Genomic DNA, 18,819 nt, shown 5'->3' with positions numbered 1-18,819 from the left:
CCACCCCCACCCCGCCCAGCTTTTTCTCCACAAATAATTACCCTTGGAGCTTTCATTGTAATGGAAGAAGCAGGCAATAATCAAGTAAACACACAAATATCATTTTAGATACTGATAAGTGAGGGTAAGGGGACAGAGAGGGACTGAGGGATTAGGGGAATTGTCTGTTAATGAGTGCTCAGAGTCGGCAATAAACATTTAAACTGAACCTGAATTACAAGACAATATCAGACATTCAGAAGTCTAAGGGAAAAGCGTTCTAGAGAGAGGAATAATAAATGTAAAGGCTTTTTGTTGGGAATAAGCTTGATAAATTGGAGGAACACCAAGAAGGCGAGTAAGACCATGGTAACAAAACAAAGGGAAGAATGCTCACAGATGAAGGTGGAGAGGGAGACGGAGCCAGCTATGATGTTTGTTTGTAAAAATCTTCCATAGTGATCTTGGGAATTAGAGAGGAAGTGACAGTTCTCAGTAATGTCTAAAGTTTCTTTGGTTGGGAAAGAAGTATTTTGGGAATGAGAGGGAAAAAACGGACTATTTCATTTTTATGTTCTTTTCACTTTCTGTTCTCCATTCTCACTCTCACTGTAGGTGTTCCCTGAAGCAGTAGACCCAGGAGATGTGGTTGCACAGCTTGAATGTAAGTTAACCTTTAGTTTTTGATTCTAAGACATTTTATAATTGTGTTCTTTAATCCTGGGTTTCATAAAAGTTTAAAAGGGTCTAATAAAAGTTTTTTAAATCATGAACTTTTTTTGGGTACTTCTAGAATTTCAGAGTATACATGGAAATAATAAAAAAAATACATGTGCTATAGAGAGGCTAGGGATTTTTTATTTTTCTGTGTTTGGTCTGTGGAAAACAAAAAGACATATTTGAACTTTTTTTTTTTAGAGATTTTATTAGGGAATTGGGGGAGGGGAAGAGCCAAGTTGTTGTCCTTCAGTCTTAGTTGTGGAGGAAGCAGCTAGCTCAGCTCCAAGTCCAGTCACCATCCGGCCGCCCATGGGCAGCTCGCGGCCTCTCAGCTCAAAAGTACTGTGTTCAATCTTAGTTGCAGATGGGCACAGCCCAACATCCTATGCGGGAGTCAAACTGGCAACCTTGTCGTTAGAAGCACATGCTCTCACCACCTGAGCCACTCTGCCACCTGTTGGCAACTCAGCGGCAGCTCAGCTTGGACACAGCTCACTTGCCCATGTGGGAATTGAACCAGCAACCCTGTTGGTCAGAGCTCGCATCTTAACCAACTGAGCTACTCTGCCAGCCCCCTTATTTGAACTTTTTATTGATTTAGATAATACAGAGTGTTTATCATGTAAGGATAGAGATTCATATTAGGTGAGACTGCCCTTCAGACAAAAATATGTCTTTTCGTTCATTGTATTGCAAATTATGAGAGTAAATAATAGAAGAGTGACATAATGGTAGCTTAAAATATATGTGCTTTTGCATCTTGTATTCCATTTAATATTAATACATTAGTTGAAAGACATTTTCAAGGCTATGGATAACAGTAAATGCTTCAGAATACTAGGAATCAACTATAAAAAGGTACAACTATGTGTGAAAGCAACAGTGCACAGGTAAACACTTGGAAATAAGTTATTCGAGCTCTGAGCATGAAATGAAAAGCTATTATTTGTCCTTGTAGTTAGAAAGGGATCACCAGATTGGCCTAGTAGGTAATGGGTCAAAAGGTCAGCAGTGTTGGGCACCATTGATGTCACCCGTCTCCACAGCTTCCTCCACACCCCATTGGGACACTAGCAATGTAGGAACATGGAACCTGGCACCATGCTAGAATCTGGGCCTGTAGGGAGGAATAGAGCCGGCTCGTTGTCTTACATTCAGGGAACTTATGGTTACGTGACTCTTCTCCAAAGAACGCTTTATAGCCTGTGTCAATATCTTATTTTTTTTTTATAGCTCTTCCATCACTTGGTAGTCTTTTTCATTGTGGCAGACTAGCTAGGTGGCAGTTTGGTGCCAGTGGGTATATGACTTTTAATATTTCCTGAACATCTTAGTATCTGGGAAATTGTGTATCTTAGAAAGTGTGAAGATAATTATTTTATTCTGAAATCCTTCTGTTAAAAAACAATTTTTTTTTTCTATTTGATTTGAAATTTGGGGGCTATAAAAAGAGTGCTTAGTGGTTATCGTTATTTAGAAACTTTCTTGCCTTGATTTGTCTGACTCAGTTTCTCTCTTAGGTCTCTTACACCCTCGCTGACATTTTTGCTTTTTCATATCTTTCTGAAATTCGTCTTTCTCTGCCCTGTCTTTGAATATTGGTATTCCACTGGCTTCACTTCTTGGATTTCTTTTTACTTAGTTTCTACTCTTTCCTTATATGCTCTCCCAAGACTTGGCTTCATGTGTTTACCTTCTGATGACTTCCACATCAGTCTTTATCCCTGACTTCTGTTGTGAGCTTTGGGCCACTTTTCCTTTTTTTCTCTCAGTTTTGCAATCTTGCATTGTCCCTTAACCTTGTTAGTATGAAAATTTCAAAACACTAAAAGTGGAGAGGAGGGAATGTTGAAGTCCCACATTCCTATTACCCAGCTTCAACAGTATTTCACATATTGCCAATCTCATTACATGTGCACTCTGCCACTTAAAAAATTTGTTGGAATATTTAAAAGCAAATTCTATACATGCATCATTTCACTGCAAACACCCTGGCATGACCTCTAATTGATAAAGACTTTAAAAAAAGATATTTGGGGGCCGGCCGAGTGGCGCGATGGTTAAGAACTGGCTTGGGACGCCAGAGGGCCCCGGTTTGGATTCCACATATGAGGGCCAGTGACACTGCCCTCTACAGCTAAGATGCTGAACAACAGCTCGACCTGGAGCTGGGCCAGTGACACTGCCCTCTACAGCTAAGATGCTGAACAACAGCTCAACCTGGAGCTGGGCTGCTGTGAGTTGCCGGCGATGGCGATGGCGTAGGCTGCAGCCCCTGTGGCAGTGGGTTGCCATGGGCTACCGTATGTAGCCGGGAGCCAGTGTGAGCGGCCAGCAGCTGCAGTGAGCGGCCGTCCAGAAGCCGGTGACTGATCTGCCTCGTCTGGGAAGAGCGCAGTGATGGTGCCAACTTGGGCCAGTGAAGCAACGTCCTCCACAACTAGACTGAAGAACAAAACGACAGCAACTTGTCTGTTCCCCTTCCCCCAATTTCCCAGCACTCTTCCGATCCCTGCAATTCCCCAATAAAAATCTTTAAAAAAAAAAAAAAAGATATTTGGATGTATCTATATATCTGTAGGTATATCTATAATCACCATACTGGTATCATGTCTAACACAATTAATAATAAATCCTTAATTTCTAATAACATCAAATATGTAGTCATTATGCATATTTCCCCAGTTGTCACCCAAATGGCTTTTTTAGTTGATTTGCTGAAATCAGAATCAAGTCAAGGTATGGTTCATACATTGTATATGGCTGTTAGCTCTTAAGCTTTTTTCTGTAATAGTGTCCCTTGCTTTTTATTTTCCAATGCTATGAATTAGTTAGAAAAACCATGTCCTTTAGAATGTCCTATGGGGTGCATTTGGCTAATTGCTTCCTTAAAGTGCTGGTTAACTTTTTAATCACTTGTATATAAATTGAAAATAGACCTAGAGGTTTGATTAGATTCAGGCTTATTTTATTTTTGGGAAAGAATCCTTCATAGTTGGTGCTATGTACTTATTATAGCATCAAATCAAGTGCATATGATGTCTGATTGTCCTAAGTTTAGTGATGTTAAGATTGACCATTTGGCTCCAGGCAGTGTCAGCCTGATTCCTCCATTATAAAGCTCCTCATCAGCCTTTTATTTAATAGCTTTAGCATTTGCTGAGAGCCATCTTTTCATTAGGGGTTACAAAATGTGATTTTTTTCCCCTAATTTTTTCATTCTTTCTGTATTTATTAGCTGGAATTCTTCTATAAAAGAAATTTTCCTTATCAGCAATTTGGTTACCCTGAAATGCAGTCCTTATAGGAAAGCGTCATTCTCATCTCCTTTCCATACTTTTAACTGCTTTAGTGAGATATAAGTTCTGCCAATTAAGTTCGTGAACTTCCCACCATGCGCTTACATTGGCAGCACTGTAAGGTTTCATAACCTTGGTGTATCAGTGTCTCAGAGCTGTGTTTGTGTCAACATGTGGTGATGTCTTGCTGAATGGCGTTCATTATTGCATGTTTTTGTATGCCATCATGAGAATGTCTGAGCTTGAATTAGAGCAATGAACAAACATTGAATTTCTTGTTAAACTTGGGAAGAGTGGAAGTGAATTCAGGGACATGTTAGTCCAAGTTTATAGGGATAATGCCATGAAGAAAACGGCAGTGTACAAATGGATTAAATGTTTTTCTGAGGGGAGAGAACGTGTCACTGATGAAGAGAGGTCAGGTCAGCCAGTAATAAGCAGAATTGACAAAAACATTACAAAAATTCATCACATTCTCCATCAAAATCGTCAGCTTACTGTGAAAAGTACAGCAGACCAAGTAAACATCAATAGAGAAACAGTTAGGAAAATCTTAACTGAAAACCTTGACATGAGAAAGGTATATGCAAAAATGTTCCCAAAGGAGCTCACCAATGAACAAAAAAGCAAAGGAGAGTCGCAGTTTGCCAAGACCTTTTGGAGAGGCAAGATGATGTTTTGGGCCTTGTTATCACTGGTGATGAAACATGGGTGTACCAATACGACCCTGAAACAAAGCATCAAAGTGCACAATGGAAGTCAGCCATTCTCCACAACCAAAAAAGTTCCCTTAGTCCAAATCAACAGTCAAAATCATGTTGCTAACCTTTTTTTATATTAGAGGGATTATTTATCATGGACAAACAGTTAACCAAGTATACTATTTGGAAGTGCTGAAAAGGCTGAATGAAAAAGTTAGATAACCTGAACTTTTCACCAACAGTTCATGGCTCTTGCATCACAACAATGCACCAGCTCACACAGCACTGTCTGTGAGGGAGTTTTTAGTCAGTAAACAAATAACTGTATTGGAACACCCTGATCTGGCCCCCAGTGACTTCTTTCTTTACCCGAAGATGAAGGAAGTATTGAAAGGAAGACATTTTGATGACATTCAGGACATCAAGGGTAATATGACAACAGCTCCGATGGCCATGCTAAAAAAAAAGAGTTCTGTAATTGCTTTAAAGGGTGGACTAGGCACTGGCATTGGTACATAGCTTCCGAAGAGGAGTACTTCGAAGGTGATTGTAGGTGATATTCAGCAATGAGGTATGTAGTATTTTTTCTAGGATGAGTTCGTGAACTTAATTGTCAGAACTTGTAAACATTTAAAGCTATAAATTTTTCTTTACACACTGTTTTTGCTGTATTTCTTAACTTTATAGTTATATTTTGTTTTCATTAAAGATATTGTCCAATTGTGTGTGATTTCTTCTTTGATCTTTGGGTTCTTTTGAAATGTAGTCTTATTTCACAATATTTGGGATTTTTCGTATTTCTAATGTTGATTTCTCATATAATTTGGTTGTGGTGAGAGAACATAATTTGTAGGATTTCAATCCTTTTATATTTATTGAGACTTGTTTATGATCTATCCGAAGGTATAACCATGAGAATATTCCAAGTACACTTGAAAAGAATGAGTATATTGCTGTTGTTGGTTGAATTTATTCTGTATCAATCTATCTCTATACTTAGGTCAAGTTGATTGTTAATGTTCAAATCATCTGTATTATTGCTGATTTTATTTCTTTAGGTCTAGAAGAGGTCTGATTTATCAATTACTGAGAGAAGGGCATTTGAACATTTAATTATAATTATTGAATTTTCTATTTCTCCTCTCATTTATATCAGTTTTTACTTTATATAATATGCTGGTTATTGATTTATTGCCCCTCAGTTCCAATTCAATTTTCTTGCATGATCTATGGAAATTGATCTGGGCCCTTTAAATATTTTTTTTCTGTCCAGCTGGCACTGAAGCTTTGTGTAGTAGAGGGCCCTGGAGTAACATTGTAGAAGGAAAGAGTTTTGCTTCCAGATGTGGGCTGTGCTTGCTTGTACCAGGATTTGCATAGTACCAGGATTTTTCCAGGATCAGACTTCTGTAGCCCTTGCAGTATTACATATTACAGTACATGGCGGCCAACAGCAGCTTCCCTTAACGGTCCCCCTTTGGGTGGTTTTGTAGTGAAGTGCCTCTGGTGATACACCTCCCTGGCACCCTCGAGGGATGAATTCTGGCAAGTTCCAGAAGGCAGATTTCCAGTAAGTTCTGGCAGTTGAGCGACTGTTCTCTCTTTAAGGTGCATCAAGGCTGTACTCTGGCTAACCAGTTCTGGATCTCAGCACTGGGAGGATAGCTTGGGGAGAGCTCTTCCTCGGGTGCTCTGTCTGAGCCCTAGGACTAGTGGCTGCTCCTTCGATTAGCTATTCTCATATTCTTTGTTTTTTTAAGATTTTATTGGGGAATTGGAGGAGGCGAACAGTGTTAGGGAATTGGGGGAAGGGGAACAGACAAGTTGCTGTCCTTTTGTTCTTCAGTCTAGTTGTAGAGGACATTGCTTCACTGGCCTATGTTGGTATTATTATTGTGCTCTTTCCGGGTGAGGCATATTGGCGACCGGCTTCTGGATGGCCACTCACACCGGCTCTAGGCAGCTCACACTGGCTGCCAGCCGCTCACACTGGCTGCTGACCACACACGGTAGCTTATGGCAACCCACAGCAGCAGGGGCTGCAGCCTACGCCGTCGCTGATGACTCACAGCAGCCCAGCTCCAGGTCGAGCTGCTGTTCGCCATCTTAGCTGTAGAGGACAGTGTCACTGGCCTCCATGTGGGATCCGAACCGGGGTTCTGCTGCTCAGAGCTGGCGTCCCAAGCCAGCTCTTAACCAATGTGCCACTCAGCCGGCCCCTATTCCCATGTTCTTTAAGTTCTCTTTGTATCTTCCTAGGTAACCCCACATTACTTCTAGGTTACTCCATTGTAGGTAATAGTTCTTTATATTAAACTTTCCCTGTGTGTTTTCTCATTCTTAATTGAACCCAGACTGACATATTTATTTTGAAGCTCTGTTTTTATTGCTTGTACATTTATAATTGCTACATTTTCCTGAATCTTAACCTCATTTATGGTACTAAGATTCATGGTAGTGCAATTACAGCAGTTTCAGGCCTCATATCTTCCTCCCATGTGCTTCAGAATAAGAGGCCTGTGTTCCATAATTTTCATCAAATCTTGAGATTTATTCTAATCACAAAAGGATGGGGGGAGGGTGTAGTATGCTGTTGGCTTAGCTGGCACGTGTACGACCTTTGTTTCAGGTGGTGCGTCAGCTTTGTAAGAACCACGTAGGTCTTCAGTGGAAGGGGAAAGGAGGGGAATTGGATCCTGTGGAGATGCCTCAAGCATAGAGTGATGGTAGAAATAGTAGAAATAGCCCTTTTAAATAAAATACAAAATGGAACCTAAAGAAGTAAAGCAGGCTTTCTGTCAACGGACGCAAACAGCGTTCCAAGGAAGGAAACACTGAATCAATGTGGACTCTTCTAGAATTTCTACTTACCTATTCTACCACTAGGAATTGTGAGTCACATATATAATTTTCCATTATGTAACATACAAAACCAATACATGCTTGTCTGTCTGTCTAAAACCTAAAATTCATTAATTAAGAATACATTATCTGGGCCGGCCAAGTGGCTCAGTTGGTTAAGAGCTCGCTCGAGAGTGTGAGCTCTGAGCAACAGTGGTTCGATTCCCGGCCTGAGCTGAGGTGCCGCTGAGCTGCCAACAGGTGGCAGGATGGCTCAGCTACAAAAACAAAGAATACGTTATCTAAAAGCAAATTGAGCGTGGTCCAAATGCTCATGGAGATTCTAGGACCCCCTTAACTGGACAGTCTGATAAATAGTCAGATCCTTGAGTAACCTCAGATAAAGTGCTTAGGATAGTCCTTCACACACAGTAAACACACAATGTCACTTGTTTATTATAATTGGTGGTGTGCTATTACTATTGTTATTATTGGAGAATTTATCAGTTCCATTTCACACCTCTAAGGGAACTCCCTGGGAACCATTTTTAGACAAGATAGGGAATGAAAATTTTCTATTTCTTTGTTGACAAACTGTGGATTTTCATTCTTTCTCACAGAAGGTTCACAGGTTCTTTACTACACACACATACACACACACACACACACACACACACACACATACACACACACACAGTATACTGCCACAAATATACTGCCTGAAACCCTGTTCATACAGATAAACATATTACTTGCTCCCTCCTCTCCAGTCACTGTTCAAATTTATCATCATAATAAGAAGCCTTGTCTCACCAGTGTTATCTTAAATAGCATCACCTTTTGGTCAATATCTCTATCCCATTATCTTTAAAGTTATCATATCTTCTACACCAGGATATTTTCAGAGTAAAAGAGTATGTTTTCAGTATTTCCACCAAGACAACAGATGTAAAAGGAACTGCTCAGGGCAAATAGTGATAAATATTTCTCCTGTTTGTCTTCCTATAGCTGATATATTATTTATTTTTTATTTTCTCTCTCATTAGAATAACCGGTGTGTTTTTTCCTTTTTTTGGCATTAAAAAAATTTTTTTTATTAGCTTCAGGTGTACAAAACAATGTAATAGTTAGACATTTGCACCCCTCACAAAGTGATAACCTCCCTCTCCCAATCTACTCTCCTAATATAGCTGTTACAATTCCACTGACTCTATTCCCTATGCTGTACTCCACATCCTGTGACTATATACATATACATGTACATATATGTATATATTTGACACTCAATATTATTCAGCTTTAGCTTCAGATGTACAGCGCAGTGGGCAGGCATCTACACAGTCCTTGAAGGGGTCTCCCTAATAAGACAAGTGCCCATCTGACCCCCTATAACATCTTTACAACATTAATGATTATATTCCCCAAACTGTATTTCACATCCCCGTGGCTATATTGTTACTACTAATTTGTACTTTCTAATCCCTTTACCTTCTCCCCCATCACCACCTCCCTCCCATCTAGCAACCCCTGACTTTTTTTTCCCCTATACATCTGAGTCTATTTCTGTTTTGTTTGTTCATTTATTCTGTTCTTTAGATTCTACGTATAAGTGAGATCACATGGTATTTGTCTTTCTCCATCTGACTTATTTCACTTAGCATAATACTCTCTAGGTCCATTCATGTCATTGCAAATAGTAATGTTTTATTCTTTTTTATGGCAGAATAATACTCCATTGTACAAATGTACCATAATTTCTTTATCCAGTTGTTTATCGATGGGTATTTTGGTTATCTCCATATCTTGGCTATTGTAAATAGTGTTGCAGTAAACATAGGGGTGCATATATTTTTTGAATTAGTGTTTTGGATTTCTTTGGATAGATACCCAGGAGTGGAATTAGAATGACAGTTTTATAAGAGCAGAGACTTTTCCTGTTTTATTCGCTTTATCTCTAGTGCATATGGCAATGCATGATAGATATTTGATATCCAGGGAGTAAAATAAAATATCATAAAATATCGTAACAACTGTCTCAGTTTTATGAGTGTTGGAACTATCCTACTGAGAGATACCTATTTGTAGTGTTACAATACTTTGATTAGGAGATATATTTTGTATTTGAAAATGTACAATGTAATAGCTGCTATGGCTTTATTCCCTTCAACATTTGGATAAAGAGAAGATATTATCTTTATTTATATTGCAGTAGATTTCTGTGTATCCCTATTGCTTTCTCTTGCCTGTAGGGAAAACAGCAGCTTCATTAGAGCCGCTGCTTTTCAGCTTCTGGGAATTACTGCTTACCTTGTGTTTGGGGTATTTAAAATGTTTTCAGGTGAAGATTTGAAGGCTGAGACTAAACCCTCAAAGTCTGTGCATGAGAATGTCTGCCTGAATCCTCAGGAGAGCTTGTAGGACTCAGGATGCATATTTTAAATCCACAATGGCAAATGCATTCCAACCAATTCACCTTTGTAATTAGGGCAGGTAAAGAGGCATTTAGAGGAAATTATGATCACAATTGTGCTGGCTGGTACAGAGGGTTAGCAGTCTGGCACTCTCAAGGTATTTACTGTAGCTTTTGATTTGCTATATTTACTAGGATTTTTGGAGTGCTGCAATGCATTTACTTGTAACTCACACTAAAAGTACATATGAAAACGAAAATTTTTACAGAGGAGGGAGGAAAATTATAATTATTTAGTTATAGGATGAAGGGAAACTATAAAATGAGGTTCATTACCCTACATGCTCCAGTAGATGTAACTACACTAACTTAGTATTTGATTTCCAGAAGCATTACTTCTCTATAAAGCTTTTCCTTTGACAATGTAAGGTCTTTATTCCTGAAGTATTTTTGCCAAAATATAGTTTTTAAATATAAAGGAATGGAAAGTTGTTTATAGAAACTAGGAAATAGTTTTTCTCAGAAGAAATTAATCTGTGCTCTTAACATACAATGTGAACTAAACAAACCCAAGCAATTACTTTTCAGGCCTTTATAGCAGAAGAGTTTCAGTAACAATGGGACCTACATTGTTTATTTCATTACTTCACTTTGTGTGGCAGTTACTCATTTTATCGATGGTAGATTTAGAAGGTATAGAGTATTTTGACAGAATTCTTAAATTTGTTTTCTGCTTAAACCCTTTGTTTGTAAACTTTATACTCCTGAGACCATTGCTACTTTTAGCAAACTTGTTGGCATTAAATATTAATATTTGGAAATATATTTTGTTAACAGCTGCATTTTTCTTTCTTCAGTGTAAATTATTCACAGCAATAATAGCTGGCAATACTAAGTACTCATGTAATATTTTGATGAATGTTTTATTGACTGTATTCTTCTTGTGTTTGACTCCTTCCAGAATGATTCTGGCTAGGATGGGGCATTTTCGTTTTACTTAGATGTCTGTTTTTTTCCTTGATTTTATTTTTAGCCTTTCACTTTTCTTTATGAAATGATTTAATTTTACTATTCTGTAGGACTTGCTTCAGACTAGATATACACATAAATACATATACATATACGCACATTTATATACTTATATATAAATACATATATGTATATGCTAATGTCTTAACCTTTTTAAATTTGTTTTTTACTTATATCGAAATATTTAACTGGTTATAGAATTATGTTATTTTTCTTTATATCAGAGTCACATGTATAGTCTACAAAGCTTATTACAGAAAACAGCAGTCCTGTAACATCCCTCTCTTTCATCATTTCCTACTCCCCTAGAGACTATTTTTCATTAAACAACTTTTTGTTTCTTTGTTCTTACCTCCATGTCTCTAACATACTGCATTCGAAACATTTTGATTTTCAATTTTAGATATTATCTCTACCTTCCCTTATTGAAAATGTAGGCCTTAGTTCCTAGTTGGCAGTCTTAGTATGTTTGGGCTGCTATAACAACATACCATAAACTGGGTGGCTTATAAAACAGTAGAAATGTATTTCTCACAGTTCTAGAGGCTGGACAGTCCCAGATCAAGGCATCAGCAGTTTCAGTGTCTGGTGAGGGTCTCCTTTCTATTCATTGATGTCTGTCTTCTCTCTGTGTCCTCACATGGTGAAAAGGGGTAAGGAAGCTTTCTAGGGTCTCTTTTATAAGGACAGTAATTACATTCATGAGGACTTTGCTCTAATTACCTCCAAAAAGTCCCATCTCCAAATATTGCATTGGGGGTTAGGATTTCAATATATGAATTTTGGGGGATACAAACATTCAGTAGATAGCTTTGGCTACTTGTATTTAGTTTACTCTTTTTTTTTTTAACATTTTTATTGGAGTTGGGGGATGGGAACAGCGCTGGGGAATCGGGGGAAGGGGAACAGACAAAGTTGCTGTCCTTTTGTTCTTCAGTCTAGTTGTGGAGGACGTTGCTTCACTGGCCCAAGTTGGCACCATCATTGCGCTCTTCCCAGTTGAGGCAGATCAGTCTCCAGCTTCTGGACGGCCGCTCACACTGGCAGCTGGCTACACACAGTAGCCCACTGCAGCAGGGGCTGCAGCCTACGCCATCACCGGTGACCCACGGCAGCCCAGCTCCAGGTTGAGCTGTTGTTCAGCATCTTAGCTGTAGATGTAGGCCAGTGTCACTGGCCCTCATATGTGGGATCCGAACCGGGGCCCTCTGGCATCCCAAGCCAGCTCTTAACCAACGCGCCACTCAGCCAGTCCTAGTTTACTCTTTACTTTTAGGGTTTATCTTGTCAAGATCCAGTGCTATAGCCTAGCTATGTAATCAGGCCATTGTCTCTTACCTGCAGACCTCCACTCCTAACTCTTCCCAAGGTCATCATACTCCAATTTTTGAACCTCTACTTATTGAGCTTATCAAAAGCTATCAGAGCACAGAGGATTTTCAAGGCAGTGAAAATACTTTGTATGCTATTACAATGATAGATACATGTCATTATACATTTGTCCAAACCCACAGATTATATACATCACCAAGAGTGAACCCTAAGGCAGATTGTGGACTTTGGGAGATTATGATGTGGCAATGTAGGGTTTATCATTGGTTAAAAAAAAATATGTACCATTCCTGTGAGTGATGTTGATAATGGGAGAAGCTATGCATGTGTACAGGCAGGGAATATATGGGAAATCTCTGTGTCTCCCTCTCAATTGTGTTGTAAACCTAAAAGTATTCTAAAAAAATAGTCTTAAAAATATCAGAAAATACCCCAGAAAGATTGAAGGGTTAATCTCTACTATAAATTAGTAAAGCCATAAGAGACATACCAAATATATATATATATATTATGCTAGTATATAAGTATATATGTAGTCTACCCAGCAATTACTTTGACTGTTAGATGCACCCATGATAAAGTAACTAACTTTTGTTTGTTACTAATTTATTTAAGGAAATTTTTCTTTAAACTTTCAGATGATACAGCATTGTTTGAGTTGATTCAGCTGGTTCCACCAGGTACTGTATTATATTTTGATACGGTAATTGACATGTGAACCCATTTCAATGAAATGCTTTTTAAATATCGCATCTTTTTTCCTTCTTCCCAAATTAAGAACAATGTTGAGTTCCTAGGATTGGTCCACCACATATAAAATATCAGTAGACCAAAATAATACGTGCAGAAAGATTGACATACGTGAGTGGCATTTGAACACACTGTTCTAAAAATAAATAAATAGTAATAATTGAAAGTGGAAAATAACCTGATATTCTGGCATATTATGTGGCATTCATAAGTTTCTGTGATTTTTCTAAAATCTTTATGGATAAAATAGTAGTGAATTATCTTTGTGTGTGGACTGTTATTGGGAATGGAGGGGAATAAAACCTTATTTATTTCATAAACATTATAAATCTTTAAGATAGAGTTAAAATATGGAGGATAGTTTTATTTCAGTTATTGATGTCTGATTATAAAGAAATCTGTCTTAATAAAATATTTATTTTATGTGAAAAATGAGAGCTATATTTTATTGAAAACTAGTAACTTAAAAATTTTTCAATATTAAATGGATACCTAATTCAGATAACCACAAATGCCAGAAAATATCTACATTTTTTTCAATATGTAACCTAATACCTTATAACAGCAGGTAGAAAAGAATGGAAGATAGAAAAATTTGTGGAGATGGTAATTAAGTTTCAGATGTGTAAATGTTATACCAACTTGATATGTTTACAAAGACTTCCATTTTTTAGGAACTTATAGGAACTCACTAAATTTAGATGAATATTCCCCCCTCTACAAAAGTGGGGATGGATCATTAGTAATACGTGCTACATGTCTGAATAAGGAAATGTGTTAACCCATGTAACATAACTTTATTTTAATTTTCCTTTCATAGAAAAAAAATGACCCTGTAGGAAGTATTTCAGTAAAGCATCAGGCATTATATATATTGTTACCTGATGATTTTGTTTCTAAATAGAATATTTTGTTATAATTTGAATCATAGGATATCTTTCTTGTAGTGGGTGAAACACTGTCTACATATGATGAAAATACACGAGATTTCATGTTCCCGGGTCCTAACCAAATCTCTGGACACCATGATTCAAACCGCCAGGTTACCATGAGGAGGATTTCTGGCCTTCGAGTAAGTGTTGACTATTTTCTGAATCAATACCTAAAATGTGAGGAACTAATTCGCAGTTTAATTGGATTTAAAATATAATGATTTTCAGACATTTTGATGTTGCTTTAAACATACTGAAATTAAATGAAAATAATTTAACAAAACCTATGCATCTGTCATCCAAAATTAACAAGTGTTATTTTGCCTTATAGTCTTCACATTTCTCTCCTCTTTCCCTGTCCTCCTCCTCTCCATTATCCCTGTCTGTCTCTCTTCTCTCTCTCTTTTTATTTTTCTCTCAAAAGAATGACCAGTAAACATTTGGAAAGATGCTCAATCTCATTAACATTTAAGGAAATCCAAATTAAAACAACCATGTGATTTTTATTGCCATAACGGTAAAATTTAATAAATCTGACAATATCAAAAGTATGAAAAAAGGAAACTCTTGTATGCTGCTATGCCATGCGAATCGGAACAACCACAATTCAAAATTGTCTAGTAGAGGCAGATTCTCATAGCCTACGTATGACCTTATAGGTTAGGTGTGTATCTTGGAGATGGATTTTCTCTGATATACTAAGAGCCTTCATAGAAATGTTCATTTGTAGCATTGTTCATGATAGTGAAAAATGGCCAATGATTTGCTCAATCATGCCTATATAATGAAGCCCCATAAATACCCAAAAAGACAGGTTCAGAGAGCTTCCATGTTGGTGAACAACACCTGGAGGCAGGTGCTGGGAGAGCGGTGTGTCCAGAGAGGGAATGGGAGATCTGCGCCCCTTCCCATATACTTGGACTTACAAATATCTTCCATCTAGAGACATTCATCTGTATCCTTTTTATATGGAAAACAGCAGGTAAACTGTTTTCCGTGAGCCATTCCAGCTTATTAATTGAATTTGAGGAGGGGGTCGTGGGGACCTCCAATTTATAGCCAATTAGTCAGAAGCACAGGTGACAACCCAAGTTTTTCATTGGCATCTGTGTGGTGTGGGGACAGTCTTGTGGGACCACACCCTTAACTTGTGATCTGATGCTATCACAAGGTGGAGAGTGTCAGAACTGAGTTAAATTGTAGAATACCCAGCTGGTGTCATAGAGAATTGCTTGGTAGTATTGGAAAACCCATACATTGGAATTGGTGTCAGAATCCTAGAGACAAGTCATATAGCTAAATGTGGTGGATTCAGACCGAAGTGGATGAGGAAACCACCATACAGCTTTGCTTGGCCAACTGCAGTTCCAATTAGAGTGAGCAGCACCCTGCTAGAAAGTTGACAGGGAGATCCTAAAAGTAAGGGAGTGATCCAAGCACCGTGATAAGCTGTCCACCCATTCCTGGCTGACTATGAAACTGTTCAGGGGAGACAGTGAGAGCCCAGCAGAAAGCTGAAGCCAGAGGAGACTAGAGACCTGGCCGTGTCTTTGAATGCATTCCCTAACCCACACCCAGGTAATCAACGCAGAGTGGAACCTTATAGGTTCATTGGATGACCAGTAAACTATGCATACACATCTCTCTCTCTCTATTTTGGTAGGGCCTGAGTTTAGTTTACACATGAGAGGAATATAAGTAGTTTGTGGCCCTAGGGTGAACTGTGGTGGTTTTAAAACATGTCCACAATTTTTTTTGATACTCCTGTACTGAAAATGTGACCTAACTCCCGTGGGCGGTACTTAGTGATGCTAATGAATAGAGTGTGACAGAAGTGTCTGTGTTAGAACACCCCATAAAAAGCACGTGGCTTCCTCTGCACTTTGCTCTTTGGGAGAACCAGCTGCCATGGCAGGAGGACACTTCAGACACCTTGTGGGGAGGCTTATGTGATGAGGAGTTGAATCCTCTTGCTAAAAACTAGAAGAGAACCGAGGCCTTCAGCCAAATGAGCCTTCTCGAGAAGCAAACCTCCAGCCCCAGTAAAGCCTTCCGATAACTGATGACCGTAGCCCACATGGCATCTTAATTGTAATCTCATGAGAGATTTTGAGCCAGAACCACCCAGCTCAGCCTCTGCCAGATTCCTGCCCCACAGAAACTATGTGAGATAGTAAGTTTTTACTGACATTTTAAATTGCTAAGTACTATGTTATCAGCAACAGAAACTAACAAAGAGGCATAGCGGACATCATTAATACTAGATATGTTTGCAGAAAAACAATCGTTCAGTTAATTCTTGGGCAAGTTATATTTGCTTTTCTGGAACATGTGTGATGTTTGAAACTTTAAACTTAGTAGGTCAAAGGCTGGGTTTATGGAGGACAAATGTGGACACCTTTGGCCAATGTCTGACTTCCACTATGTTAGCGTGAAGCTGCACTGCGCACAGACAGTATCTTTCAATGTTTTAGTGAATGCAAAACGTGTGTGCTTCCAATATTTTCTCAGACGCTTTGTGACTGTCCCTTTGAATTTCACCATTTGTGTTCACTTATCTCAAAACATTGTTCAAGCTGATGATTGAAATGTTGCAAGAAATAGAAGCCAGATTTATTCATAGATCTGAATGTACACTATGGGAAAAAGATGCTGGAGGAATTGGTCTAGAGACTTCCTTTCTTCTGTTTTCAACAACTGCATACCCAGGAGCTGTGATTTTTTTTTTTTTTTAACATGAGGCGGCTATCCAAAGTGTTCCTCGATTATGTATTTAGATATGTCTTAAGTTGTAAAAATAAAAAGAGCTGAAATCCATTAAGTATTTTCATATTCTTATGACTTTAATATTGTATCATAGTTTAAAAATCTTAAAAGAATTTAACTGGGAAATACTTGAAAATGAAAAAAAAATGTATTATTCCCTAAAAGTAATATAATCAACTCCTAAGTGAATCATCAGCAATGAGACTATTTCTAGCTAACATTTAGTTATTATGTTGTCTTTATCTTTAATAAGAAGTGCAAACCGGCAAATGAAGCAGCTGAACCTTGACAAGTGTTTATTACTTCAGGTCATATTTTCATCACTAATAATTATCTTTTTCAAATTGAAATGTCTAATAATACCCTCTTTTTCTCCCCTCAGGGAATTGCTCCAAAGCTGGAATTTTCTACAACCTCAGTGATTACTGAATGTCTGATAAGTTCAAGGAAGTGCCGCACTCAGGTTAATGTCATTTAAAGTATTGAATGGCTTAATTTGTTTATATTTATGCACTTGGCAAGCATTATTATTGTTTTTTATTTTGGCTGCGCTGTTTAATATGAGTGAAAAGTTTGGTACACATGATAGATGGTACCATGATGTTATTATTATTTTTTTAACTTTATGGGCCTTTTTCTTGTAATGCAAAGAAATCAGGCTGTCAGAAAGATATTGAGATCAAGAAGTCCTACGAAAACTAGATTGGAGGCTTCTATAAATCTTACAGAAGTTACAGGTTACTGCAGAAAGTTCAAAGGATACCTTTTTAGCAAATATGACCAAAGGTTCTCAGGCCAGAATATTGATGTTTAACGAGTATGTTTCTTGAGTGTCTCTAATTCTTTAAGGGACTGTTGCTCAGTTTGGTGGCCATACTTGTACCATCAGATCAAGGGAAGCCTGGACCCTCTAGCCTAAGCACCTTCTATAGTGAAAACTGCCTTAGTAAATTGAAATATCTAGATCTAATATTCCATTTTGGTCTAACTTCTTACTGAGTCACCAGGATTGTCCTGCTGCCTTGTCCACAGGTTATCTACTAATGTCTAGGTATCACTCATATGTGGTTGCATCATGACCAGGTAACAATGAGCAGCCTGTGATGCAGAGCCAGCAATAGATATAAAGCCCAGAGGGCCTCAACAGGGTGGGATTGGACCTACGATGGGAAGAGTGGAGTGTTAAATTACTGCATTATCAGTTTTAGAGTAAATTTGCTGAGGATGATAACTGTGACTTAAGCGAAGGAAGGTAAAATATAGTTTTAAAATTATCAAGGGGACCATATTTTATTTAGCAGGATATTTAGTACATCAGAGATTGGCTGTAGTCATTTATGTTGCTTAAATGCAAGCTGAAATGCAGCTATTAGAGATCTAACAACCTGTGCTTTCCAAACGCACAGCTGTGTTACTGACTGGTTTTTCAGATATGCACTGCACTGTGCCTGCTTGTTAGAAGTTGTAATTTATTAGAAATGTCTTACCTGGACTCAGACAAAGTTTTTCTCTCCATATTGGGGTATGCCTTTATAGTGGGTGGGTCAAAAAGTCTTTTTTTGGCTGAAGTAGAGCATACACATATACACAGAAAAGTACACACATTCTAAGTGTACAGCTTGGTGGAAGAGTCCTTTCTAAATGTAAAATTGTCACCCCATTAGTAGTCTCATTGGAACTAACATAGGAACTGGTACATTTTCCTCTGTAAACTTTTGGGAAGACTCTTTCATTACCTTTTTTTTAAAACTTGCTATTTCAATGTTTGTCATTTGTTCTTTATTGAACAGAGATATAAGAGAGTAGGCTTTGGTGTCAATGTTTACGAAAATGTGTTTTAGAATCAGATTTTGATTCAAGTTTCTCGAAAGGCTGGTTTAAAGATTAAAATAGAAAATATATTCAATGTGCCTGGCACATATCATATAATTAATGAATTTTGTGGCTGTTACTAGGTTATTATCTTTTTTTTTTTTTTTTTTTTTTAAGATTTTTTATTGGGGAATTGGGGGGATGGGAACAGTGCTGGGGAGTTGGGGGAAGGGGAACAGACAAGTTGC

The 18,819-nt window shown here is 38.0% G+C and overlaps 1 protein-coding gene across 5 annotated transcripts in view; it reads left to right on the top strand.

Moving 5' to 3' along the window:
* The window catches only part of SPATA6 (spermatogenesis associated 6), an 83,496-nt gene that overhangs the window by 11,533 nt on the left and 53,144 nt on the right, over positions 1-18,819 (top strand). For 4 of the 5 annotated variants that reach the window (XM_019656515.1, XM_019656513.1, XM_019656514.1 and 1 more), the window contains exons 3-6: positions 595-643; positions 12,950-12,991; positions 14,009-14,133; positions 17,142-17,222. In XM_019656515.1, coding sequence (XP_019512060.1) covers positions 595-643; positions 12,950-12,991; positions 14,009-14,133; positions 17,142-17,222 — 297 coding nt within the window. Of the gene's footprint in view, positions 1-594; positions 644-12,949; positions 12,992-13,992; positions 14,134-17,141; positions 17,223-18,819 lie in introns of those variants that run through there. The other variant, XM_019656516.1, reaches the window with a different exon arrangement.

This window comes from Hipposideros armiger, unplaced genomic scaffold (genome assembly GCF_001890085.2).
Source record: "Hipposideros armiger isolate ML-2016 unplaced genomic scaffold, ASM189008v1 scaffold_261, whole genome shotgun sequence".
In the NCBI taxonomy this organism is placed as follows: domain Eukaryota; kingdom Metazoa; phylum Chordata; class Mammalia; order Chiroptera; family Hipposideridae; genus Hipposideros; species Hipposideros armiger.
The sequence above is the reverse complement of the archived record's forward strand: the minus strand, read 5'-3'. Positions and strand labels throughout refer to the sequence as shown.